Below are 25,647 nucleotides of genomic sequence, written 5' to 3' on the forward strand. Positions count from 1 at the left end.
ACGGAGTCTCTGGATGTTCAGAATTTTGGGGATTTTGGGGGAAAATCCGGGAGGATTTGGGGGTTTTTTGGGGAGATTTAGAGGGATTGGGATGGAGGGAAATTCCGTGGGTTTGGGGTTTGATGACGTCATTAATTTAGGGTTTGGGATGATGTCATGGATTTGGGATCAGGATGACATCCCATCCATGGATTTTGGATTGGATGACGTCATGAATTTAGGGTTTGGGATGACGTCATGGATTTGGGGATTTGATGACGTCGTGAGTTTAGGGATGTGGATGATGTAATGAGTTTGGGGATCAGATGACGTCATGGGTTTAGGGATCTGGATGACGTCATGGATTTGGGATCGGGATGACGTCACATCCATGGATTTGGGGGTCAGGGTGGCGTCACACCCCTGTATTTGTGCTCGGGATGACGTCACAATGACGTCACACCCCGGATTTGGGGACACGCAGGTGACAAGCACGTGATGCAGGTGACACCCCCCACGTGACCGAGTGGGCGCGGCCTCACCGCAGGCAGCCAATGGCAGCAGCCGCTGTGGAAAGGGGGCGTGGCCAACTCACGCCTGTCACGCGATTGGTGCTCACCAGGCCCGCTGACCAATGGGAGAGCAGAGCGGCGGAAGCCACGCCTCCTCATCACTATGACACCCGCCTCAGCCAATCGCAGGGCGGAAAATGCCCCGATTGACAGCGCCTGGAGCCCAATGGGATGCGCGATCCGCGCGGGCCAATCAGCGCGGGGGAGGCGGAGCGGCGGCGCCAATCAGCGGCAAGGGGCGGAGCCCGCGCGCCGCCGTTACCGCCCGGGAAAGGGGAGGAGGCGCCGCCATCATGAGCTACGGTGAGGGAAGGGGCGGCACCGGGGGTCGTGAGGGGAAACCGGGGGCACCGGGGGACACCGCGGCTGCCCGCCACCGGGGAGGGCTGCGCGGGGACCGGGAGCCGGCGGGGCTCGGGGCTGTGCGGCAGCCGTGAGGGGCTGGCGGGGTCTGTGGGGAGCAGCGGGGTCGGGACCCGGCGGGGGCCTTGAGGGAGAACCGGGCGGGTCGTGAGGGGGAACCGGGCGGGTGGTGAGGGGGAACCGGGCGGGTGTGAGGGAGAACCGGGCGGGTCGTGAGGGGGAACCGGTCGGGTCGTGAGGGAGAACCGGGCGGGTCGTGAGGGGGAACCGGGCGGGTCGTGAGGGGGAACCGGGAAGGTCGGAGGTGGCCTGGACCCCGGAGGGGTTTGGGAGGAGAGAACGGGAGGGACCGGGGGGAGAGCGGGACTTTGGGGTTCGGGGCGTCAGGGGTCGGGGATGGCCGGGACCGAGAGGGACCGGAGGGGTCCGGGAAGGAGCGAAGGTGTCCCTGAGGGACCTGGGGGACACCGGGACTCGGAGAGGGACGTGAGAGACCGGGGAGACATCGGAACCGGGGTGTCCGGGAGGGACCGGGAAGGGCGGGAGGGACCGGCGGGTTCGTGAGGGACACGGTGTGTCCGTGAGCGACCGGAGGACATTGGGGCTCCGTGAGGGAGCAGCGGCACCGGGGGGAGCCTTAGGGACACGGCATGGACGGGAGGGACTGCGGGGCTCCATTGGGAATCGAGGCTGAACGTGAAGGAGCGGGGGGACGCCGGGACCGGGGATGGCCCTGAGGGACCGGGGGGACCCTGAGGGACCGGGGGGATCCTGAGAGACCTGGGGGACACCGGGACACGGAGAGGAACGTGAGGAACCGGGGATGGACACCGAGGCCAGGGGTGTCCGTGAGGGAGCGAGGGTGGACACCGGCACCGGGAGGGTCCGTGAGGGCTCGGGAAGGGCGGGAGGGACCGGAGATGTCCATAAGGGACCCCGGGAGAGTCCGTGAGGGACCGGTAAAGGCGGGAGGGACCGGAGATGTCCATGAGGAACATGCAGGGAACCATGAGGGACCAGGAAGGGCGGGAAGGACCGGGGGGAACCGTGAGGGACCGAAGGTGTTCCTGAGGGCCCGAAAAGGGCGGGAAGGACCGGAGATGTCCATGAGAGACATGGAGAGAACCGGGAGGGACCGGAGATGTCCTTGAGGGACGGGAGATGTTCCTGAGGGACATGCAGGGAACCGTGAGGGCTCGGGAAGGACCAAACATGTCCCTGAGGGACTGGAGATGTCCCTGAGGACCGGGAAGGGCGGGAGGAGACGTTCTTGAGGAACACCGGGAGGGTCCGTGAGGGACCGGGAAAGGCGGAAGGGACCGGACCATGTCCATGAGGGACTGGAGATGTCCCTGAGGGCCCAGAATTGGCGGGAGGCACCAGAGGTGTCCCTGAGGGACCGGAGATGGCAGGAGGGACTGGAGATGAGGGCCTGAAAAGGGCGGGAGGGACCGGAGATGTCCATGAGGGACACCGGGAGAACCGGGAAAGGCAGAAGGGAGCGGAGATGTCCATGAGGGACATGCAGGGAACCGTGAGGGCTCGGGAAGGACCGGAGGAACCAGAGATGTCTCTGAGGGACTCGAGATGTCCCTGAGGGAGCAGAAGTGGCAGGAAGGACTGGAAATGTCCCTGAGCGACATGGAGGGAACCAGGAAGGGCTAGAGACACTGGAGATGTCCATGAGGGACACCAGGAGGGACCGGGAAGGACTAGAAATGTCCCTGAGGAACCAGAAAGGGCAGGAAGGACCGGGGGGAACCGGGAGGGACCCGAGATGTCCCTGAGGGACCGGGAAGGACCGGGGAGGAATCAGAGATGTCCCTGAGGGGCCAGAAAGGGTGGGAAGGACTGGAGATGAGGGCCTGAAAAGGGCGGGAGGGACCGGAGATGTCCCTGAGGGTGAAAAGGGCGGGAAGGACTGAAAATGTCCCTGAGGGACATGGAGGGACCGGAGAGGAACCGGGGATGTCCCTGAGGGAGCGGAGATGTCTCCAAGATGTCCCTGAGGGTGAAAAGGGCGGGAAGGACCGAAAATGTCCCTGAGGGACATGGAGGGAACCGGGAGGGACCGGAGATGTCCCCGAGATGTCCCTGAGGGCCCAGAAATGGCGGGAAGTGTCAGCCGGGAGCCCTCAGGGCACCAGCAGAGCCCAAATTCCATCCCAAATTGGGTTTAATTCCCAATCCAAACCCTTCCTCTCTTCCCATCGCTCCTCCCGAGGGCTTTTATTCCTATTTTCCCCTTTTTGCTGCTCATTCCATTCCTCTCCCAGCTGCTGGAGGAGTTTCTCCTCACCTGGGACACACCTGAGGGAGTAGTTAGGATATTCCAGATCATTCTCCGTGAAAATTGGAAAATTCCATGGAAATGTTCGCCTGGAGGGCGAGGAAGAGCAGCGAAATTAATTAATTGGTCTAATTTGCTAACGAGGAGCTGCTAATTAAGGGCAAAACCTCCCCGAGAAGCTGCAGGTCGTGAGGAGAGCCAGGAATGTCCATCCTGGAATAGCAGGAATGGAAAAAACTCCCAAAAAAAAGTCCTAATTCCCTTTTTTCAAGCAGGAAAAAAAGGAATTTTCCCCTCATCATTCCCAAAATCCCAGAAATCCTTCCCAGCTGGGAATTAAAACTAAGGATTTGTGCTAAAAGGAGCTTTTGGGGGTCAATTCCCTGAGGATTTGATGGAAAATTTGGCAAATTTTGGGGAGAGCTGGGAATGAGAAGCTCCAGCTGGGATTTGTCCCAAATTGTTTTCCTTTTTTTTCTAGGTTACGGCGATTGGAATTCAGGCACAAGCAGAGGTAATTCAGGATGTTCCTCCCTCGGGATTTCTTCCCAAATTCCTTCCCAAATTTCTGCCCAAATCCCTCGGGATGCTCTGACCTCGAATGACCTCATCTTCCCTGATTTTATTGCCAAATTCCCCCTGGAAATGACAAAAAATGTCATTTTCTGAGTGGGAAAATCTCTCCGAACTCTCAGAATTCGGGATTTAGGGATGAATTAATCCCAAATTCCTGGATTTAGAGAGGAATTAATCCCAAATTCCTGGATTTAGGGAGGAATTAATCCCAATTTTAATCCTATTTTTCCGTTTCTTCCCATTTTCTTCCTTTTTTTCCCTTTCTTTTCCATTGTCTTCCCATTTTATTCCATCCTATTCCGTTTCTTTCCATTTCTTCCATTTTATTTAATTTTTTCTTTTTTTCCATTTTCCCCATTTTCTCCCATTTTTTCCATTTTATTCCATTTTTTCCCAATTTTTCCCCATTTTCCCCCATTTTTTTCTGTTTTATTCCATTTTCCCCCATTTTATTCCATTTTTTCCCATTTTTCCCCCATTTTTTTTTCCATTTTCCCCCGTTTTTTTCCATTTTATTGTTTTTTACACCTTTTTTTTTCATTTTGTCCCCATTTTTCCCCCATTCCATTCCATTTTTTCCCCATTTTTCCCAATTTCCCCCATTTTTCCCCAATTTTATTCAATTTTTCCCGTTTTCCCCCATTTCCCCATTTTTCCCATTCCATTCCATTTTCCCATTTTACCCCATTTCCCCCATTTTCCCCATTTTATTCCATTTTCCCCATTTTGTCCCCATTTTCCCCCATTTTTCCCCATTCCATTTTCCCCATTTTTCCCCCTTTCCCCCATTTTTTCCCCATTTTATTCCATTTTTTCCCCATTTTCCCCATTTTTTCCCCATTCCATTCCATTTTTTCCCCATTTTTTCCCCATTTTATTCCATTTTTTCCCCATTTTCCCCATTTTTTCCCCATTTTATTCCATTTTTTCCCCATTTTTCCCCATTTCATTCCATTTTTTCCCCATTTTTCCCCATTCCATTCCATTTTTTCCCCATTCCATTCCATTTTTTCCCCATTTTTCCTCATTTTCTCCCTATTTCATTCCATTTTCTGCCCATTTTCCCCCATTTTTTCCCCATTTCATTCCATTTTTTCCCCATTTCATTCCATTTTTTCCCCATTCCATTTCATTTTTTCCCCATTTTTTCCCCATTTCCCCCCATTTTTTCTCCCTTTTCCCCATTTTTTCCCCCTTTAATTCCATTTTTTCCCCATTCTCCCCCCAGGCTACGAAGGCTACCCGTACAGCTATGGCTACAGCCAGGAGAGCTCCAGCTTTGGCTACAGCTCTGGCAGCTGCTGGGCAGTGGGGAGCAGCGAGCCTGACGGAGCTGTGGAGGGAGAGAAACCCGGGAAACAGCGGCTGGAGCTGCAGAGCCAGCCTGAGCCTGAGGGGACACAGGGCAGGAGCTACGGGGACAGGTAAACGTGGGGATTGGGGACAGAAATGGGGATTTGGAGTCAAAAAATGGGGATTTCCAGCCAGAAAATGGGGATTTTGAGTCGAAAAATGGGGATTTCCAGCCAAAAAATGGGGATTTCGAGTCAGAAAATGGGGATTTCCAGCTGAAAAATGGGGATTTTGAGTCAGAAAATGGCAGTGCAGGGCAGGAGCTGCAGGGCAGGAGAAACCCGGCAAACAGCGGCTGGAGCTGCAGAGCCAGCCTGAGCCTGAGGGGACACAGGGCAGGAGCTACGGGGACAGGTAAACGTGGGGGTTTTGAGTCACAAAGTGGGGATTTTGAGTCGGAAAATGGGGATTTTGAGTCGAAAAATGGGGATTTTGAGTCGGAAAATGGGGATTTTGAGTCGGAAAATGGGGATTTTGAGTCGGAAAATGGGGATTCACAGTCAAAAAATGGGGATTTTGAGCCGAAAAATGGGGATTGCCCGCCAAAAAAATGGGGATTGCCAGCCTGAGGGAGAGGAGGTGCAGGGCAGGAGCTATGGGGACAGGTAAATGTGGGGATTGGGGACAGAAATGGGGATTTTGAGCCGAAAAATGGGGATTTTGAGCCAAAAATTGGGGATTTTGAGTCAAAAAATGGGGATTTCCAGCTGAAAAATGGGGATTTGCAGCCAAAAAATGGGGATTTGGAGCCAGTAAATCCCACAAAAATGGGAATTTTGAACCAAAAAAGCACCCAAATTTGGGGGTTTTAATCCCAAAAAAATCTCACAAAATTTGGGATTTTGGATGGGAAATTTCAGGGTTTGGTTGAGTGGTTTTTTATCCCGAAAAATCCCCATTATTTTTTCCCTTTTCAGGTACACTCCCTACAACTCCTCTCCCTTTTCCGACTCCAAAATCCCCATTTTCCCCCCAAAACTCCCAATTTTCCCCCCAAAATCCCCATTTTTCCCCCCAAATCCCCATTTTTCCCCCAAAATCCCCATTTTTCCTTCCCATATCCCCATTTTCTCCCCCAAAACTCCGATATTTTTCCCCAAAACCCCAATTTTTCCCCAAAATCCCCCAAAACTCCCATTATTTTTCCCTTTTCCAGGTACAACCCTTGTGACTCCTCTCCCTTTTCCCACTCCAAAATCCCCATTTTTCCTCCAAAACTCCCATTTTTCCCCTAAAATCCCCATTTTTCCCCCAAAATCCCCATTTTTCCTTCCCAGATCCCCATTTTCTCCCCCAAAACTCTAATATTTCCCCCAAAACTCCCAGTTTTTTCCCAAAATCCCCATTTTTTTTCCCTTTCCAGGTACAACCCCTACGACTCCTCTCCCTTTTCCCAATCCAAAATCCCCATTTTTCCCCCAAATCCCCATTTTTTTCCCCCAAAATCCCCATTTTTCCTTCCCAGATCGCCATTTTCCCCCCAAAATCCCCATTTTTCCCCCAAAACTCCAATTGTTTTCCCCAAAATCCCCAATTCTGTGCCCCAAAATTCCCAATTTTCCTCAAAATCCCCATTATTTTTCCCTTTCCAGGTACACTCCCTACCACTCCTCTCCCTTTTCCCACTCCAAAATCCCCATTTTTCCCCCAAAACTCCCATTTTTTCCCTCCCAGATCCCCATTTTCTCCCCCAAAACCCCCATCTTTTTCCCAAAAATCCCCAATTTCCCCCTCAAAATTCCCATTTTTCCCTTTCCAGGTACACTCCCTACAACTCCTCTCCCTTTCCCTCCGAAAATCCCCATTTTTCCCCCAAACTCCCATTTTTTCCCAAAAATCCCCAATATTCCCCCCAAAATTCCCAAAATCCCCCAAAAATCCCATTTTTTTTCCCTTTTCCAGGTACACTCCCTACGACTCGTTCTCCTCCAGATCCTCCCTTCCTGACCGCGACTTCCTCCGCGATTATCCCGACTATCCCGGCGGCGATTATCCCGAATATTCCAAGGATTATCCCAAGGATTTCCCCCCCAACGACTACCCTGAATATCCCAACGACTACCCTGAATATCCCAACGATTATCCCGAATATCCCAACAACGATTATCCCAATGATTATCCTGATTATCCCAACGATTATCCCGAATTCCCCAACGACTATCCCAACGATTCTCCCGCCGATGCCGAGGATTTCCGCCGGGAATTCCCTGCCAGATCCCGGGAGAATTTCGGACACAGGAACTGGGAATTCCCCAAATCCCGAGGGGTTTGGAATGACCCTCGAGGCTTCCCTGCAGCCAGGAGAGGAATTCCTTCCCTGTTCTCCCAGAACATCCTGCCGGAGCCGGGAGGATTCCCGGGATTTCGGGGATTTCCCGGCAATTTCCGCGGGATGAAGCCCAGGCTGAGGAGAGGCTGGAAGGTTTGGGATGCTGATTTCAGGGTGAGTTGGGAAGGTTTTTGGGATTTTTGGGGTGGGAAAAGGTTGGGGTTTGTGGTGGGAAGGAGAAATCCGAAATTCCGTGGATTTTGTGTTGATTTTTCCCAAAAATAGAGAGGAATTTCAGTCCTGGAAGTGAGTTTTTTGGGGATTTTTGGGTGGGAAAAGGTTGGGGTTTGTGGTGGGAAGGAGAAATCTGAAATTCCATGGATTTTGTGTTGATTTTTCCCAAAAATAGAGAGGAATTTCAGTCCTGGAAGTGATTTTTCCATGAGTTTTCTGGGATTTTTTGGGTGGGAAAAGGTTGGGGTTTGTGGTGGGAAGGAGAAATCCGAAATTCCATGGATTTTAGGTTGATTTTTCCCAAAAATAGGGAGGAATTTCAGTCCTGGAAGTGATTTTTCCATGAGTTTTCTGGGATTTTTTGGGGATTTTTGGGTGGGAAAAGGTTGGGATTTATGGTGGGAAGGAGAAATCTGAAATTCCGTGGATTTTGTGTTGATTTTTCCCAAAAATAGAGAGGAATTTCAGTCCTGCAAGTGAGTTTTCTGGGATTTTTTGGGGATTTCTGGGTGGGAAAAGGTTGGGATTCTTGGTGGGAAGGAGAAATCCGAAATTCCATGGATTTTAGATTAGTTTTTACTGAAAAAAATTTCCCATGGTTTTTCCATGATTTTTTCTCATTTTTCCGCTATTTTTTTCACGATTTTTTCCTGTTTTTCCATGATTTTTCCCCCATTTTTCCATTATTTTTCCATTGTTTTCCCCCCACTTTCCCATGACTTTTTCCATCATTTTTTGCGTGACATTTTTCCATTATTTTTCCCATGTTTTTTCCATTACTTTTCCCATGACTTTTTCCACTATTATTTTTTCCACTATTATTTTTTCCACTATTATTTTTTCCACTATTATTTTTTCCACTATTATTTTTTCCACTATTATTTTTTCCACTATTATTTTTTCCACTATTATTTTTTCCACTATTATTTTTTCCACTATTTTTTCCACTATTTTTTCCACTATTTTTTCCATTATTTATTTTTTCCATTACTTTTCCATTACTTTGCCATTACTTTTCCCCATTTTCCATGCTTTTTCCCATGATTTTTTCCCCATTTTTCCATGATTTGTTCCATTATTGTTCCATGATTTTTTCCATGACTTTTCCCTGTTTTTTCCCCGTTTTTCCCTGACTTTTCCCATTATTTTTTCCCTGTTTTTTCCCCTGGTTTTTTTCCTTGTTTTTTCCCTTGTTTTTTTCCTTGTTTTTTTCCCGTTTTTTTGCCCATTTTTTGCCCGTTTTTTCCCCTGACTTTTCCCTGACTTTCCCTGACTTTTCCCATGACTTTTCCCATTATTTTTTCCCTGTTTTTCCCTGGGTTTTCCCCTTATTTTTTCCCTGTTTTCCCTGACATTTTTCCCTGTTTTCCCCTGACTTTTCCCTGATTTTCCCTGACATTTTCCCCATTTTTCCCTGATTTTTCCCTGACTTTTCCCTGATTTTTCCCTGATTTTTCCCTGACTTTTCCCTGTCTCCCCTCAGCTGCAGAGGAGGAAGTTCCGCCGAGATCTCCTTGGCAAGAGGAGGAAGCAGCAGAGCAGCTCTGAGGAGCCTGAGAGCAAAACTGCCAGGAATGATGGATCTGAGAACTCTGACTGGGAAAACGGTCAGGAAATTTATCACAAAATCCTGGGAATTTATCCCAAAAATCCTGGGAATTTATCCTAAAATCTGGGGGAATTGCAGCTCCAAAATCCTGGGAATTTTCCCAAATTTTGGGGTGAATTTTAGTGATTTTTCCCAAATTTTGGGGTGAATTTCAGTTCCAAAATTCCAGCATTGATCCCAAATCTGGGGGGAATTTCAGCTCCAAAATCAGAGAGCAAAACTGCCAGGAATGATGGATCTGAGAACTCTGACTGGGAAAACGGTCAGGAAATTTATCCCAAAATCATGGGAATTTATCCCAAAATCCTGGGAATTTATCCCAAAATCTGGGGGAATTTATCCCAAAATCTGGGGGAATTGCAGCTCCAAAATCTTGGGATTTATCCCAAAATTTGGGGGAATTGCAGCTCCAAAATCCTGGGATTTGTCCCCAAAACCAGGGAAAAATCCCCAAATTTGGGTTGAATTTCAGCTCCAAAATCGTGGGAAAAATCCCCAAAATCCTGGGAATTTATCCCAAATTTTGGGGTGAATTTTAGTGATTTTTCCCAAAGTTTGGGGTGAATTTTTGTGATTTTTCCCAAAGTTTGGGGTGAATTTTAGTGATTTATCCCAAATTTTTGGGTTCAATCCTGAGAATTTATCCCGAATTTTGGTTGACTTTCAGCTCCAAAATTCCAGGATTGATCCCAAATTTTGAGGGGAATTTCAGCTCCAAAATCCTGGGATTTATCCCCAAATCTGGGGGTAATTTCAGCTCCAAAATCCTGGGAAAAATCCCAAATTTTGGGGGAATTTCAGCTTCAAAATCCTGGGATAGATCCCAAATTTTGGGGTGGATTTCAGTGGTTTATTCCAAATTTTGCGGTGAATTTTAGTGATTTATCCCAAATTTTTAGGTTCAATCCTGGGAATTGATCCCAAATTTTGGGTTGAATTTCAGCTCCAGAATTCCAGGAAAAATTCCCAAATTTGGAGGGAATTCTGGGATTAATCTCTGAGCCAATTGAGGCCCCAAATCCTGGGAATTTATCCCAAATTTTGGGGTGAATTTCTGCCCCAAAATCCTGGGATTTTTCCCAAATTTGGAGGGAATTTCAGCTTCAAAATCTGGGATTTATCCCCAAATTTTCAGGTGAATTTCTGTGATTTATCCCAAATTTTTGGGTTCAATCCTGAGAATTTATCCCAAATTTTGGGGTGAATTGCAGCTCCAAAATTCCAGGATTGATCCCAAATTTTGAGGGGAATTTCAGCTCCAAAATCCTGGGGAAAAATCCCAAAATTTGGGGGAAATTGCAGCTCCGAAATCTCAAATTTTGAGGTGAATTTTGGTGATTTATCCCAAATTTGGGGTTGAATTTCAGCCCCAAAATCCTGGGAATTTCCCAAAAATTTTGGGTTGAATTTCAGTGATTTATCCCAAATTTTGGGTTGAATTTCAGCCCCAAAATCCCATTTTTTATCCCAAACTTTGGGTTCAATTTCAGCCCCCGAAATCCCATTTTTTATCCCAAATTTTGATCCCAAATTTTGGTCTAAATTCCCATTTTTTTCCTGTTTTTCCAGAGGAAGGAACAGAAGGAGAATCCGGAGAGAAGGAAGAATCCAGAGGGGTGAGTGGGAAATGGGAAAATCCAGGAATTCTGGGAATTCCCAAGGAATTTGGGGGGTGAAAAGTGGAATTTTCCATGGGAATTCCCAGGAATTTTGGACAAATCCAATCAGATTTTGGGGAAAATCCCCAAAAATTTGGGATTTTCTGCTCAATCTGAGGGAAATTCCAGAGGGAATTTGAGGGAGAAATTTTGGGAATTTTATTTAATTCTTTTAGTCTTATTAATTTTAATATTTTAATGAATATTTGGAATTATTTTTTTGTTTTAATTCTCGAATTTTGGGGTTTTTTTCCCCAGGAAGGAGAAGATGAAGAAGGAAGAGATTCTGAGAAAGGTGAGTTGGAATTTCTGAGGAATTTTTCAGGAGATTGGAGTGGAAAAATCAGGGAATTCTCAGGGATTTGGGAAGGAAAAAATCAGGAAAATTCCAAGAATTTGAGAAGAAAAAATGAGGAAAATCTCAGGAGTTTTTAAAGGAAAAAATTCTCAAGGAAATTCCCAAAACTCTCAAAAATTCCTAAGGAAATTCCCAAACAATTCCCAAAATTCTCACAGAAATTCCTGAGGAAATCCCTAAAATTCTGAGGAAATTCCCAAGGAAATCCCCAAAATTCCCAAGAAAATCCCCAAAGAAAATTCCAGAAATTTCCAAGGAAATTCCCAAGGAATTCTCGATGAAATCCCCAAAATTCTCAAGAAAATTCCCAAATTTTTCAAGAAAATTCCCCAGAAAATCCCCAAAACTCACAAGAAAATCCCCAAAATTCTGAGGAAATTCCTGAAAGTCCCGAGAAAATCCCCAAAATTCTTGAGAAAATCCCCAAAATTCCCAATAAAATTCCCCAAATTCCTGATAAAATTCCCATGAAAATCCCCAAAATTCCCAATAAAATTCCCCAAATTCCTGATAAAATTCCCATGAAAATCCCCAAAATTCTCAAGAAAATTCCCAAGCAAATCTCCAAAATTCCCGAGAAAATCCCAAGGAAATCCCCAAAATTCTTGAGAAAATCCCCAAAATTCTTGAGAAAATCCCCAAAATTCTCAAGAAAAGTCCTAAAATTCCCAAGAAAACGCCCGAAATTCCTGATAAAATCCGAAACATTCCCAAGAAAATCCCCAAAATTCTCAAGAAAACTCTGTAAATTACTGAGAAAATCCCCAAAATTCCCAAGAAAATCCCCAAAATTCCCAAGAAAATTCCTAAAATCCTCAAGAAAACTCTGAAATTACTGCGAAAATCCCCAAAATTCTTGAGGAAATCCCCAAAATTCCCAAGATAATTCCCAAAATTCTTGAGAAAATCCCCAAAATTCCCAAGATAATTCCCAAAATTCTTGAGAAAATCCCCAAAATTCCCAAGAAAATCCCCAAAATTCCCAAGAAAACTCTGTAAATTCCTGAGAAAATCCCCAAAATTCCTGAGAAAATCCCCAAAATTAAAAAAAAAATCCCCAAAATTCTCAAGAAAATTCCTAAAATTCTCAAGAAAACTCCCGAAATTACTGCGAAAATCCCCAAAACTCTTGAGGAAATCCCCAAAATTCCCAAGAAAATCCCCAAAATTCTCAAGAAAATTCCCAAGGAAATCTCCAAAATTCCCAAGAAAATCCCCGAAATCCCCAAAATTCCCAAGAAAATCTCCAAAATTCCCGAGAAATTCCCAAGATAATCCCCAAAATTCCCAAAATAATCCCCAAAATTCCCAAGAAAATCCCCAAAATTCTCAAGAAAAGTCCTAAAATTCCCAAGAAAACTCCCAAAATTCCTGATAAAATCCCCAAAATTCCCAAGAAAACTCTGTAAATTACTGAGAAAATCCCCAAAATTCCTGATAAAATCCCCAAAATTCCCAAGAAAACTCTGTAAATTACTGAGAAAATCCCCAAAATTCCCAAGAAAATCCCCAAAATTCCGACGAAAATCCCCAAAATTCCCAAGAAAATCCCCAAAATTCCTGAGAAAATCCCCAAAATTCCCGAGAAAATCCCCAAAATTAAAAAAAAAATCCCCAAAATTCTCAAGAAAATTCCTAAAATTCTCAAGAAAACTCTGAAATTACTGCGAAAATCCCCAAAACTCTTGAGGAAATCCCCAAAACTTCCCAATAAATTCCCAAAATTCCCAGAAAATTCCCAATAAATTCCCAAAATTCCCAATAAATTCCCAAAATTCCCTTCCCAGGCTCCCTGCGGCTGCAGCTGGCCAGGAAAGCTCCTGAGCGGCAGAAGAAACGCCATCGAGATCGCATGGTGGAGAGGTGAGAATTCCCCTTTTTTTGGGAATTTGGGGGGTTTGGGAATGTTTTGGGATTTGGGAATGTTTGGGGGATTTTAGGGATTTTTTTCTGCTTTTTTTAGGGGTTTTTTCAGGTTTTTTCTGCTTTTTTTAGGGTTTTTTTCAGGATTTTTTAAGGTTTTTTTCTGCTGTTTTTAGGGATTTTTTCTCATTTTTTTAGGGATTTTGCTCCATTTGTTTTCAGGGATTTTCTTCCATTTTTTTAGGATTTTTTTTCAGGGTTTTTAAAGTTTTTTTTCTGCTTTTTTTTTAGGGATTTTCCTCCCTTTGTTTTCAGGGATTTTCTTCCCCTTTTTTAGGGATTTTTTTCTGCTTTTTTTAGGATTTTTTCTGATTTTTTTCTGCTTTTTTTCTGTTTTTTAAGGATTTTTTTCCTTTTCTTTTAGACTTCTTTCTGCTTTTTTTTTCAGGATTTTTTCCAGCTTTTTTTTTCTCTTTCCCTATTTTTCGAAAGATTTTCTCTCATTTTTTACAGATTTTTTTCTGGGTTTTTTTTTAGGATTTTTTTCCACTATTTTTAGAGATTTTCCCTCCTTTTTTAGGGTTTTTGTTCCCCTTTTTTTCAGGTATTTTTTGCAGGGAAAACCTCTGGAAAACTCCCAAAAATCTGTGAAAACACAAAAAAATCCAGGAAAACCTCTAGAAAACCCCATAAAATCTGGGAAAAAACCCCAAAAATCTGGGAAAACCCCTAGAAAACTCCCAAAAAATCTGGGAAAATTTCTGGGAAAGCCCCAAAAATCTGGGAAAACATCCAAAAATCTGGGAAGACCTGTGGAAAACAAAAAAAAAAAACCTGGGAAAACTCCCAAAAAACCTGGGAAAGGCTCTAAGAAACACCTAAAAATCTGGGAAAACCTCTAGAAAACTCCCAAAAAACCTGAGAAAACACCCCAAAAATCCAGGAAAATTTCTGGAAAACTCCCAAAAATCTGGGAAAACACCCAAAAAATCCAGGAAAACCTCTAAAAAACTCCCAAAAAAACTGGGAAACACCCAAAAAATCCAGGAAAACCTCTGAAAAACTCCCAGAAAAACTGGGAAAACTTCTGAAAAATTCCCAGAAAACCTGGGAAAACACCCAAAAATCCAGGAAAACCTCCAGAAAACTCAAAAAAAATCTGGGAAAACCTCTGAAAAACTCCCCAGAAAATCCGGGAAAACACCCCAAAAATCTGGGAAAATCTCTAGAGAACTCAAAAAAAAATCAGGGAAAACACCCAAAAATCTGGGAAAACTTCTGGAAAACTCCCAAAAATCTGGGAAAACACCCAAAAAATCCAGGAAAACCTCTGAAAAACTCCCAAAAAAACTGGGAAACACCAAAAAAATCCAGGAAAACCTCTGAAAAACTCCCAGAAAAACTGGGAAAACTTCTGAAAAATTCCCAGAAAACCTGGGAAAACACCCAAAAATCCAGGAAATCCTCCAGAAAACTCAAAAAAAATCTGGGAGAACCTCTGAAAAACTCCCCAAAAAATCCGGGAAAACACCCCAAAAATCTGGGAAAATCTCTAGAGAACTCAAAAAAAAAAATCAGGGAAAACACCCAAAAAAACTGGGAAAATTTCTGGGAAAGCCCCAAAAATCTGGGAAGACCTTTGGAAAACCAAAAAAAATCCAGGAAAACTCCCCAAAAACCTGAGAAAATGCCAAAAAAACTGGGAAAAACTTGCAAAAACCTGGGAAAGGCTCTGAAAAACACCTAAAAATCCAGGAAAACCTCTTGAAAACACAAAAAACCCCTGGGAAAACTTCATGAAAACCCCCAAAAATCCCGAAAAACTCCCAAAAAATCTGGAAAAACTCCCCAAAAATCCAGGAAAACTTCTGGAAAACTCCAAAAATCTGGGAAAACCTCTAGCAAACTCCCAAAAATTATGGGAAAACACCCAAAAAAACTTGGAAAAAACCCTGGAAAACTCCCAGAAAACTGGGAAAACACCCAAAAATCCATGAAAATTCCCCAAAAAACTGTGAAAACCTTTAGAAATCTCCCCAAAATCTGGGAAAACCTCTGGAAAACTCCCCAAAAAACTGGGAAAACACCCAAAAAACTTGGGAAAATGCCGAAAAATCTGGGAAAACACCCAAAAATTCAGGAAATCCTCTAAAAAACTCCCAAAAAATCTGGAAAAATCCCTAGAAAACACCCAAGAAATCTGGGAAAATCTCTAGAGAACTCAAAAAAAAATCAGGGAAAACACCCAAAAATCTGGGAAAACTTCTGGAAAACTCCCAAAAATCTGGGAAAACACCCAAAAAATCCAGGAAAACCTCTGAAAAACTCCCAAAAAAACTGGGAAACACCAAAAAAATCCAGGAAAACCTCTGAAAAACTCCCAAAAAAACTGGGAAAACTTCTGAAAAATTCCCAGAAAACCTGGGAAAACACCCAAAAATCCAGGAAATCCTCCAGAAAACTCAAAAAAAAATCTGGGAAAACCTCTGAAAAACTCCCCAAAAAATCCGGGAAAACACCCCAAAAATCTGGGAAAATCTCTAGAAAACTCAAAAAAAAATCAGGGAAAACACCCAAAAAACTGGGAAAATTTCTGGGAAAGTCCCAAAAATCTGGGAAGACCTTTGGAAAACCAAAAAAAATCCAGGAAAACTCCCCAAAAACCTGAGAAAATGCCAAAAAAACTTGGGAAAAACTTGCAAAAACCTGGGAAAGGCTCTGAAAAACACCTAAAAATCCAGGAAAACCTCTTGAAAACACAAAAAAACCACCTGGGAAAACTTTATGAAAACACCCAAAAATCCAGAAAAACTCCCAAAAAACCTGGAAAAACTCCCCAATAATCCAGGAAAACTTCTGGAAAACTCCAAAAATCTGGGAAAACCTCTAGCAAACTCCCAAAAATTATGGGAAAACACCCAAAAAAACTTGGAAAAAACCCTGGAAAACTCCCAGAAAACTGGGAAAACACCCAAAAATCCATGAAAATTCCCCAAAAAACTGTGAAAACCTTTAGAAATCTCCCCAAAATCTGGGAAAACCTCTGGAAAACTCCCAAAAAAAACTGGGAAAATGCCAAAAAATCTGGGAAAACACCCAAAAATCCAGGAAATCCTCTAAAAAACTCCCAAAAAACCTGGAAAAATCCCTAGAAAACACTCAAAAAATCTGGGAAAATCTCTAGAGAACTCAAAAAAAATCAGGGGAAAACTCCCAAAAATCTGGGAAAACTTCTGGAAAACTCCCAAAAATCTGGGAAAACACCCAAAAAATCCAGGAAAACCTCCAGAAAAACTCTCCAAAAAAACCAGGAAAACACCTAAAAATCCAGGAAAATTCCCAAAAAATCTGGGAAAACCCCTAAAAATCTCCCCAAAATCTGGGCAAACCCGCAGCAATCTCCCCAGAATTCCCAGATTTCCTGTAATTCCCAATTTTCCAGGATCCAGTTTGTGTGCTCGCTGTGCAAGTTCCGCAGTTTCCACGAGGAGGAGATGAATTCCCACCTGGAGAGCAAATTCCACAGGGAACACTTCAAGTTCGTGGGAAGCAAACTGCCCCAGCAGACAGCTGAGTTCCTGCAGGTGGGGATCCCAAATTCCCAAAATTCCAAAATTCCCAACATTCCTGGGGTTCTGGAACTTTCCGGATTGATCTTTACTTGCTTTGCTTCCTTTTCCTGCTTTTCTTTCTTTTCCTTTTCTTTCTTTTCCTGCTTTTCTTTCTTTTCCTTTTCTTTCTTTTCCTTTTCTTTCTTTTCCTTTTCTTTCTTTTCCTTTTCCTTCTCCTTCTCCTTCTCCTTCTCCTTTTCTCCTCCTTTTCTTTCTTTCTTTCCCTTTTCCTGCTTTGCCTTTTCCTGCTTTTCTTTTTCTTCCTTTTCCTGCTTTTCTTCCTTTTTTTTCTTTGCCTTTTTCCTTTTTCTTTTTTTTGTTTTTTCCTTTTCCTGGTTTTCTTTCTTTTCCTTTTCCTGCTTTACCTTTTCTTGCTTTTCTGTCTCTTTCCTTTTCCTTTTCCTTTGCCTTTTCCTCCTCTTTTTCCCTCTTTTTCCCTCTTTTTTCCTCTTTTTTCCTCTTTTTCCCTCCTTTTTCCCTCCTTTTTCCTCTTTTTTCCTCCTTTTCCTCCTTTTCCTCCTTTCTTTTCCTTTTCCCTTTCCCTCTTTTCCTTCTTTTTCTCCTTTTCCCTCTTTTCCCTTTTTCCCCTTTTTCCCCTTTTTCCCTTTTCCACTTTTTTTCCCTTTTCCCCGTGGGATTTGGGGATTTTTGGGCTGAACTTTTGGCTAAATTTCGAGATTTTCAGGCTGAATTTGGGGCAGAATTTTGGGATTTTTGGGCTGAATGTCAGGCTAAATTTTGGGATTTTTGGGGCTGAATTTGGGGCTGAATTTGGGGATTTTGGGACTGAATTTGGGGATTTTTGGGATAAATTTCAGGCTGACTTTGGGGCAGAATTTGGGATTTTTGCTCTGAATTTGGGGCAGAATTTGGGGATTTTCAGGCTGAATTTGGGGATTTTCAGGCTGAATTTCAGGCCAGGCCGAATTTGGGTATTTTTAGGCAGAATTTGGGTATTTTTGGGATAAATTTCAGGCTGATTTGGGGCAGAATTTGGGCGTTGTGAGGCTGAATTGGGGGATTTTTGCTCTGAATTTGGGGCAGAATTTGGCGATTTTTGGGATAAATTTCAGGCTGACTTTGGGGCAGAATTTGGGGATTTTTGTTCTGAATTTGGGGATTTTGGGGCAGAATTTGAGCATTTTTGGGCTGAATTTGGGGCAGAATTTGGGTATTTTTGGGATAAATTTGGGGCTGATTTTGGGGCAGAATTTGGGGATTTTTGGGATAAATTTGGGGATTTTTGGGGTAAATTTGGGGTTTTTTGGGATAAATTCTTGGGGATTTTTGGGATAAATTTCAGGCTGAATTTTGGGCAGAATTTGGGGTGGAATTTTGGGGTTTTTGCCCTGATTTTGGGGCAGGATTTGGGGAATTTGGGGCAAATTTTTGGGCAGAATTTGGGGATTTTTGGGATAAATTTCAGGCTGATTTTGGGGCAGATTTTGGGTATTTCTGCTCCATTTTTGGCTCCATCCCTGCAGCACTACGTGACCAACAAGATGAGGAAAACAGAGGAGAGGAGGAAGGGAATTGAGGATATCAACACTGTGATCCTGCAGATCCACAGGGAGCAGGACCTCACCCTGGGTGAGAACAATCCCAAAATTCTGGCAATTCCCAAAATATCCCATGGGAATTGGGTGAGAATTTGGGAATTCCCAAAAACATCCCATGGGAATTGAGTGAGAATTTGGGAATTCTGGGAAAAAATCCCATGGGAATTGGGAATTCCCAAAAAAATCCATGCGAATTGGGTGAGAATTTGGGAATTCCCAAAAAAATCCTGTGGGAATTGGGTGAGAATTTGGGAATTCCCAAAAAATCCATGGAAATTGGGTGAGAATTGGGGAATTCCCAAAAAATCCATGGGAATTGGGGGAGAATTTGGGAATTCCCAAAAAATCCCATGGGAATTGGGGGATGGAGGTGGGAAAGGTGGAGCAGGACCTCACCCTGGGTGAGAAACAATCCCAAAATTCCCAAAAAATCCTGTGGGAATTGGGTGAGAATTTGGGAATTCCCAAAAAATCCCATGGGAATTGGGGGAGAGTTTGGGAATTCCCAAAAAATTCTATGGGAATTGGGTGAGAATTTGGGAATTCCCAAAAAATCCTGTGGGAATTGGGGGATGGAGGTGGGAAAGGTGGGAATGTCCCAAAGGGAATTTTGGGAATCCCAAGGGAAGGAAAGTTCTGAAATCCCAAAAGGAGTTTAGAGAATCCCAAAGGGAATTTGGAAAATCCCAAAAGGAGTTTGGAGAATCCCAAGGAAGGAAATTTTTGGGATCTCAAAGTGAGTTTGGAAAATCCCAAGAAAGGAAAATTTGGGATCCCAAAGGAAGTTAAGAGAATCCCAAAGAGAATTTGGAGAATCCCAAGGGAAGGAAAATGTTGGGATCTCAAAGGGAATTTGGAAAATCCCAAAAGGAGTTTGAAATGTCCTAAAAGGAGTTTGGAGAATTCCAAAGGAAGGAAAGTTCTGGAATCCCAAAAGGAGTTTGGAAAATCCCAAAAGGAATTGGAAATATCCTAAAAGGAGTTTGGAGAATTCCAAAGAAAGGAAAATTTTGGGATCACAAGAAAGGAAAGTTCTGGAATCCCAAAAGGAATTTGGAAAATCCCAAAAGGAATTTGGAAAACCCCAAGGGAAGGAAAGTTTTGGGATCTCAAAGGGAACTTGGAAAACCCAAGGAGGGAAAATTTTGGGATCCCAAGGAATGAGTTTGGAGAATTCCCAAGGGGAGGAAAATTTGGAATCCCAAAGGAAGGAAAATTTTGGAATTTCCCAAAAGGAGTTTAGAGAATCCCAAAGGGAATTTGGAAAATCCCAAAAGGAATTGGAAATGTCCTAAAAGGAGTTTGGGGAATTCCAAAGAAAGGAAAATTTTGGGATCACAAGTAAGGAAAGTTCTGGAATCCCAAAAGGAGTTTAGAGAATCCCAAAAGGAATTTGGAAAATCCCAAAGGGGGTTTGGAAAATCCCAAGGGAAGGAAAATTTTGGGATCTCAAAGGGAATTTGGAAAATCCCAAAAGGAGTTTGGAGAATCCCAATGGAGGAAAGTTGAGGAATCCCAAGGAAGGAAACTTTTGGGATCCTAAAGATCCTAAAACTTTGGGATAACTCTGGAATTCCTTTTTTTCCCATTCCCAGAGGTTTGCATGGAGCATTTGGGATCCCAAGAAAAGGAGAATTTAGGGATTTCAAGGAATAATTCTGGCTAATGATCCTAGAACTTTGGGATAACTCTGGAATTCCCATTTTTCCCATTATTTTCCCATTCCCAGAGTTGGGCATGGAGCATTTGGGATAACTCTGGCTAATCCAATTCCCATTTTTCCAGAGGTTTGCATGGAGCATTTGGGATCCTAATGACTCTATAAATTCGGGATAACTCTGGAATTCCCATTTTTCCCATTATTTTCCTCATTTTTCCCTCCCCAGAGGTGGGCATGGAGCATTTGGGATAACTCTGGATTTCCCATTTTCCCCATTTTTCCCATTTTCCCATTATTTTTCCCATTATTTCCCCATTCCCAGAGTTCGGCATGGAGCATTTGGGATAACTCTGGATAACTCTGGAATTCCCATTTTTCCCATTTCCCCATTATTTTCCCATTTTTCCCTCCCCAGAGGTTGGCATGGAGCATTTGTGATAACTCTGGCTAACTCAGGATAACTCCAGAATTCCAATTTTCCCATTATTTTCCCATTTTTCCCCATTCCCAGACCTGGGCATGGAGCATTTGGGATAAGAAGTCTGGAATTCCCATTATTTTTCCCATTTTTCCCATTATTTTCCCATTATTTCCCCATTCCCAGAGTTTGGCATGGAGCATTTGGGATAACTCTGGAATTCCCATTATTTTTCCCATTATTTTCCCTCCCCAGAGGTTGGCATGGAGCATTTGGGATAACTCTGGCTAACTCCGGAATTCCCAATTTTCCCATTATTTTTCCCATTATTTTCCCATTTTCCCTCCCCAGAGTTGGGCATGGAGCATTTGGGATAACTCCGGAATTCCAATTTTCCCATTATTTTCCCATTTTCCCTCCCCAGAGCTGGGCATGGAGCATTTCCTGCGGCGGCTGGAGGTTGTTCACTGCTCAGCCTGTGACCTGCTGTTCCCCATGCAGTTTGGATCCATCCAGAAACACCTCAGATCCCTGGAGCACAACCACTGCCGCAGGGTGAGAGTCAATTCCGGGATTTTTTGGGAATTTTTGGGAATTTCTGGGATTTTTCAGGGATTTCCTAAGGGAATTTTCAGGGATTTTCGGGAATTTCCTCCTTTTCCAAAGGGAATTTCTTCCCTGGTGACTTCTTTTTCATTTTATTTTTCTTTCCCTTTATAATTTTCCTTTTCTTTTTCTTTTCCTTCTTTTCCTTCTTTTCCTCTCTCTTTTATTTTCTTTTCTTTCATAACCTTTTCCTTGTTTTCCTTCTTTTCCTCCTTTTTTTCCTTTTCCTTTTCCTTTATTCTTTTTCTTCATTTCTTTTCCCTTCTTTTCCTTTTTCTCCTTTCCTTCTTTTCCTTTTCCTTCTTTTCCTTTTCTTTTTCATATTCCTTATTTTTTTCCCTTTTCCCTTTTCCCCTTTCCTTTCTTTTCCTCTTTCCTCTTTCTTCTCTTCTCTTCTCTTCTCCTCTCCTCTCCTCTCCTCTCCTCTTCTCTTCTCTTCTCTTCCTTTTTCTCTTTTTTCTCATCTTTTTCCCTTTTTCTTTTCCTTTTCCTTTCTCTTTTTTCCCTCATTTCTCTTCATTTTTCTCCTTTTCTTTCTTTTCCTTTCCTTCCTTTCCTTCTTTTCCTTCTTTTCCTTTCCCTTTTCATTTTCCTTCATTTCTTTTCCTTTTTCTCTTTTCCTTTCTTTCCTTTTCCTTTTCCTTTTCCTTTTCCTTTTCCTTTTCCTTTTCCTTTTCCTTTTTTCTTCTCCTTCATTTCTTTTCCTTTCCTTTTTCATTTTCCTTCTTTTCTTTTCCTTTTCCTTCTTTTCCCTTCCTTTTTCTTTTCCTTTTCCTTTCCCTCCTTTTCCTCCTTTTCCTTTTCCTTCTTTCCTTTTCCTTTTCTCTCTTTCCCTTTTCTCTCTTTTCTCTCTTTCCCCCTTCGTGCTTTGCTGGCAATTTCAGTGAATTTGCAGCCCTGAAAGTCTTTTTTTCCTGAATTTCTGAGAAGATTTTGATGGATTTTTATCCCCAAAACTCTTTTTTCCCAAATTTCTGAGGGGATTTTGATGGATTTTTATCCCCAAAACTCTTTTTTCCCAAATTTCTGAGGGGATTTTGATGGATTTTTATCCCCAAAACTCCTTTTTCCCCGAATTTTCCTTGAATTTCACTGGATTTTTGTCCCCAGCACTGCTTTCCCCCCAAATTTCCCAGGAATTTCACTGAATTTTTGTCTCCAAACCCATTTTTCCCTCAGAATTTCATGAATTTTTGTCCCCAAATCCCTTTTTTCCCTAATTTCCCAGGAATTTCCCTGAATTTCTGTCCCCAAACCCATTTTTACCTCTGAATTTCATGGATTTTTGTTCCCAGAACTGTTTTTCCCCCCAAATTTCATGGGAATTTCACTAAATTTTTGTCCCCAAATCCCATTTTTCCCAAATTTCCCTGGAATTTCACTGAATTTCTGTCCCCAAACCCATTTTTCCCTCTGAATTTCACTGAATTTTTGTCCCCAAACCTCTTTTTTTCCCAAAATTCTGAGTGCATTTCCCTGAATTTCTGTCCCCAAACCCATTTTTCCCTCAGAATTTCATGGATTTGTGTCCCCAAATCCCATTTTTCCCAAATTTCATGGGAATTTCCCTGAATTTCTGTCCCCAAACCCATTTTCCCTCTGAATTTAATGAATTTTTGTTCCCAGAACTGTTTTTCCCCCCAAATTTCATGGGAATTTCACTGAATTTTTGTGCCCAAACCCATTTTCCCCTCAGAATTTATGAATTTTTGTCCCCAAATCCCATTTTTCCCAAATTTCATGGGAATTTCACTGGATTTTTGTCCCCAAACCCATTTTTCCCCCAGAATTGCATGGATTTTTGTTCCCAGAACTGTTTTTCCCCCCAAATTTCCTGGGAATTTCACTGAATTTTTATCCCCAAACCCATTTTTCCCCCAGAATTTCACTGGATTTTTGTCCCCAAATCCCATTTTCCCCCCAATTTCATGGGAATTTCACTGAATTTTTCTCCCCAAACCCATTTTTTTCCCAAATTTCCTACATTTTTCCCAAATTTCCCAATTTCCCCCCCAGGCCATGATGGAACAATCCAAGAAATCCTCGCTGGTTGTCGCCAGGAGCATCCTGAACAACAAACTCATCAGCAAAAAGCTGGAAAAATACCTCAAGGTGGGAATTTTGGGAATATTTTGGGGAAAATTCTGGGAGTTTTTGGGTTTTTCTGCTCTGTGGGATTGAGGGAGGAGTTGGGTTTGGTGGAATTTTGGGAATGGTGGAGAGGGTTGGGTGGGAAAAGGGCTGGAATGGCAGAAATCCCAAAAATAATGTCCTAGAAATCCAAAAAATCCCATAAATTTAATTCTGTAAATCCTAAAAATCCCATCAATCCTGTAGATCTCAAAAATCCCATAAATTCTATTCTATAAATCCTAAAAATCCCAAAAATCCTGTCCTAGAAATCCCAAAAATCCCATAAATTCTGTCCTAGAAATCCCCAAAATCCCAAAAGTCCTGTCCTGGAAATCCCCAAAATCCCATAAATTCTATTCTATAAATCTCAAAAATCCCAATAATCCTGTCCTGGAAATCCCAAAAGTCCCAAAAATCCTGTCCTAGAAATCCCAAAAATCCCATCAATCCCATAAATTCCATAAATCCCATTTTATAAATCTATAAATCCTAGAAATCCTATCCTAGAAATCCCAAAAATTCCATAAATCCCATCAATCTTATCCTAGAAATTCCATCAATCCTACAAATCCCATCAGTCTCACCAATTCCATCCCAATCCAAACCCCAAAACCCCCAAAATGACAATTTTTCTGAACAAACCACCTCAAATCCCAATTTTTTCCCCACAATCCAACTTTTCCAGGGTTGAAATCTTAGGAATTCCTCCCCAAATTCCTATTTTTATTCCCAATTTTCAGCTCAGTTTGGGATTCCTGAGGCAGCAGCTGTGGGAGGAGAGAATTCCCAGGGAAATTCCAAATATTTGGAGATTTTCGGGGAATTTTTTGGAGATTTTTGGGGAATTTTTGGGGGATTTTTTGGGAATTTTTTGGGAAATTTTTGGGGATTTTTTTGGGATTTTTAATGGTTTTTTCCAGGGGGAAAATCCCTTCACGGATGATCCTGAGGAAAAGGAAGGAGGAGGGGAAGAAAATCCTGAGGAAAATTTGGAAAATCCTGAGGAGAACAATGAGGAAAATCCTGAGGAAAATTCAGAGGAAAATCCTGAAAATCCTGAGGAAAATCCTAAAGAAAATCCTAAAGAAAATCCTGAAAATTCAGAGAAAAATCCTAAGGAAAATCCTGAAAATTCAGAGAAAAATCCTGAAAATTCAGAGGAAAAATCAGAAGAAAATTTGGAAAATTCTGAAGAAAATCCTGAAGAAAATCAGGAAAATCCTGTGGAAAATCTTGAAAAATCAGAGGAAAATTCCAAGGAAAATCCCAAGGAAAATCCCCAAAACCCCAAAAACCCCCAGGAAATCCCAAATCCAGAGACAAATCCCAAACCAGATGAAGCAAATCATTCCCAAAATCCTGAGGAATTCCCGGAAAATTCTGGAAAACCCTCCGGAATTCCTGCTGAAGTTGGGGAATGAAATTCCCAACAAAAAAAGGACCCAAAATATTCCCAAAAGGAATATTTGTTGTGTTGAATCCCAACTGTGTCTGTGAGGTTTTCCCATTCCCAGCCTGGAATTCCAGGAAAATTCCAGGGAATTCTTCCCTGGAGAAAAAGGAGGAAATTTAATTTTAATTTTTTTGGGAATCAGGGAATTTTTTCTACCTAAGTTTTACTGTAATTCCCTTTTTTTTGTTGTTTTTTTTAGGTGGATTTGTAGGAATTTTTATTTTTCCTTCTGCCTCACATGGAAAAAAAAAAAAAACCCAAAAAAAATCCGAAAATTTCCACGGAAGTTTCCAGAACTTTTCCCTCAGAAATTGGGATTTTTTTCCATGTGGGACAAGGTTGGGATTTTGGGATTTTTTTCCCATGATTTCCATGATTTCCTGTGGCTGTGAATTCCCTTTTTTCCCCAATGTTTTCCCAATATTTCCCCAATGTTTTCCCACCTTTTTCCCAATGTTTTCCTGTCGTTTTCCCAATGTTTTCCCACATTTTTCCCAATGTTTTCCCAAGATTTTCCTTCCCCTCGGAGCGAAGTGTTCGGTGCTGTTGATGTCTGTTGTGAAAAATGGGATTTTTTGTGGAGATAAAACGACTCAAACTGAAATTATCCAAGTTTTTCTGTAGTTTCCATCCCAAATTTCTGAGTTTTTCAGAGTTTCCATCCCAAATTTCTGAGTTTTTCGGAGTTTCCATCCCAAATTTCTGAGTTTTTCAGAGTTTCCATCCCAAATTTCTGAGTTTTTCAGAGTTTCCATCCCAAATTTCTGAGTTTTTCAGAGTTTCCATCCCAAATTTCTGAGTTTTTCAGAGTTTCCATCCCAAATTTCTGAGTTTTTCAGAGTTTCCATCCCAAATTCCCAAGGTTTTTAGAGTTTCCATCCCAAATTCCCAAGTTTTTCAGAGTTTCCATCCCAAATTTCTGAGTTTTCCAGAGTTTCCATCCCAAATTTCTGAGTTTTCCAGAGTTTCCATCCCAAATTTCTGAGTTTTTCAGAGTTTCCATCCCAAATTCCTGAGTTTTCCAGAGTTTCCATCCCAAATTTCTGAGTTTTTTGGGATTTTTCCATCCCAATCCTGATGAAT

The 25,647-nt window shown here is 42.6% G+C and overlaps 1 protein-coding gene and 1 long non-coding RNA gene across 2 annotated transcripts; both read left to right on the forward strand.

Annotated features, from left to right (window-relative positions):
- The first annotated feature begins 769 nt into the window (after nt 1–769).
- Nucleotides 770–25,168, forward strand: LOC146422678 (A-kinase anchor protein 8-like). Its single transcript, XM_085046014.1, has 13 exons — nt 770–854; nt 3,686–3,718; nt 5,009–5,204; nt 7,036–7,576; nt 9,120–9,243; nt 10,815–10,861; nt 11,162–11,198; nt 13,049–13,124; nt 16,567–16,708; nt 18,220–18,325; nt 20,797–20,927; nt 22,995–23,090; nt 24,032–25,168. The coding sequence occupies exons 1-13, from the start codon at nt 845–847 to the stop codon at nt 24,530–24,532; spliced, it is 2,040 nt and encodes a 679-aa protein (XP_084902140.1). The 5' UTR covers nt 770–844; the 3' UTR covers nt 24,533–25,168.
- On the forward strand, nt 1,924–2,626 carry LOC146422679 (uncharacterized). The gene is made up of 3 exons (XR_014848053.1): nt 1,924–1,975; nt 2,179–2,299; nt 2,591–2,626. It is a non-coding gene; the product is annotated as an uncharacterized LOC146422679 (long non-coding RNA).
- Nucleotides 25,169–25,647: the final 479 nt, after the last annotated feature.

This window comes from Lichenostomus cassidix, unplaced genomic scaffold (assembly GCF_008360975.1).
Source record: "Lichenostomus cassidix isolate B80296 unplaced genomic scaffold, HeHo_3.0 HiC_scaffold_39, whole genome shotgun sequence".
Lineage (NCBI taxonomy): Eukaryota > Metazoa > Chordata > Aves > Passeriformes > Meliphagidae > Lichenostomus > Lichenostomus cassidix.

Excerpts from the sequence above, each read along its gene's own strand:
- LOC146422678 (XM_085046014.1), top strand. Across the intron at positions 11,199-13,048 it reads AGGAAGAGATTCTGAGAAAG|GCTCCCTGCGGCTGCAGCTG; the intron begins GTGAGTTGGAAT and ends TTCCCTTCCCAG. Across the intron at positions 18,326-20,796 it reads GGAGCAGGACCTCACCCTGG|AGCTGGGCATGGAGCATTTC; the intron begins GTGAGAACAATC and ends TTCCCTCCCCAG.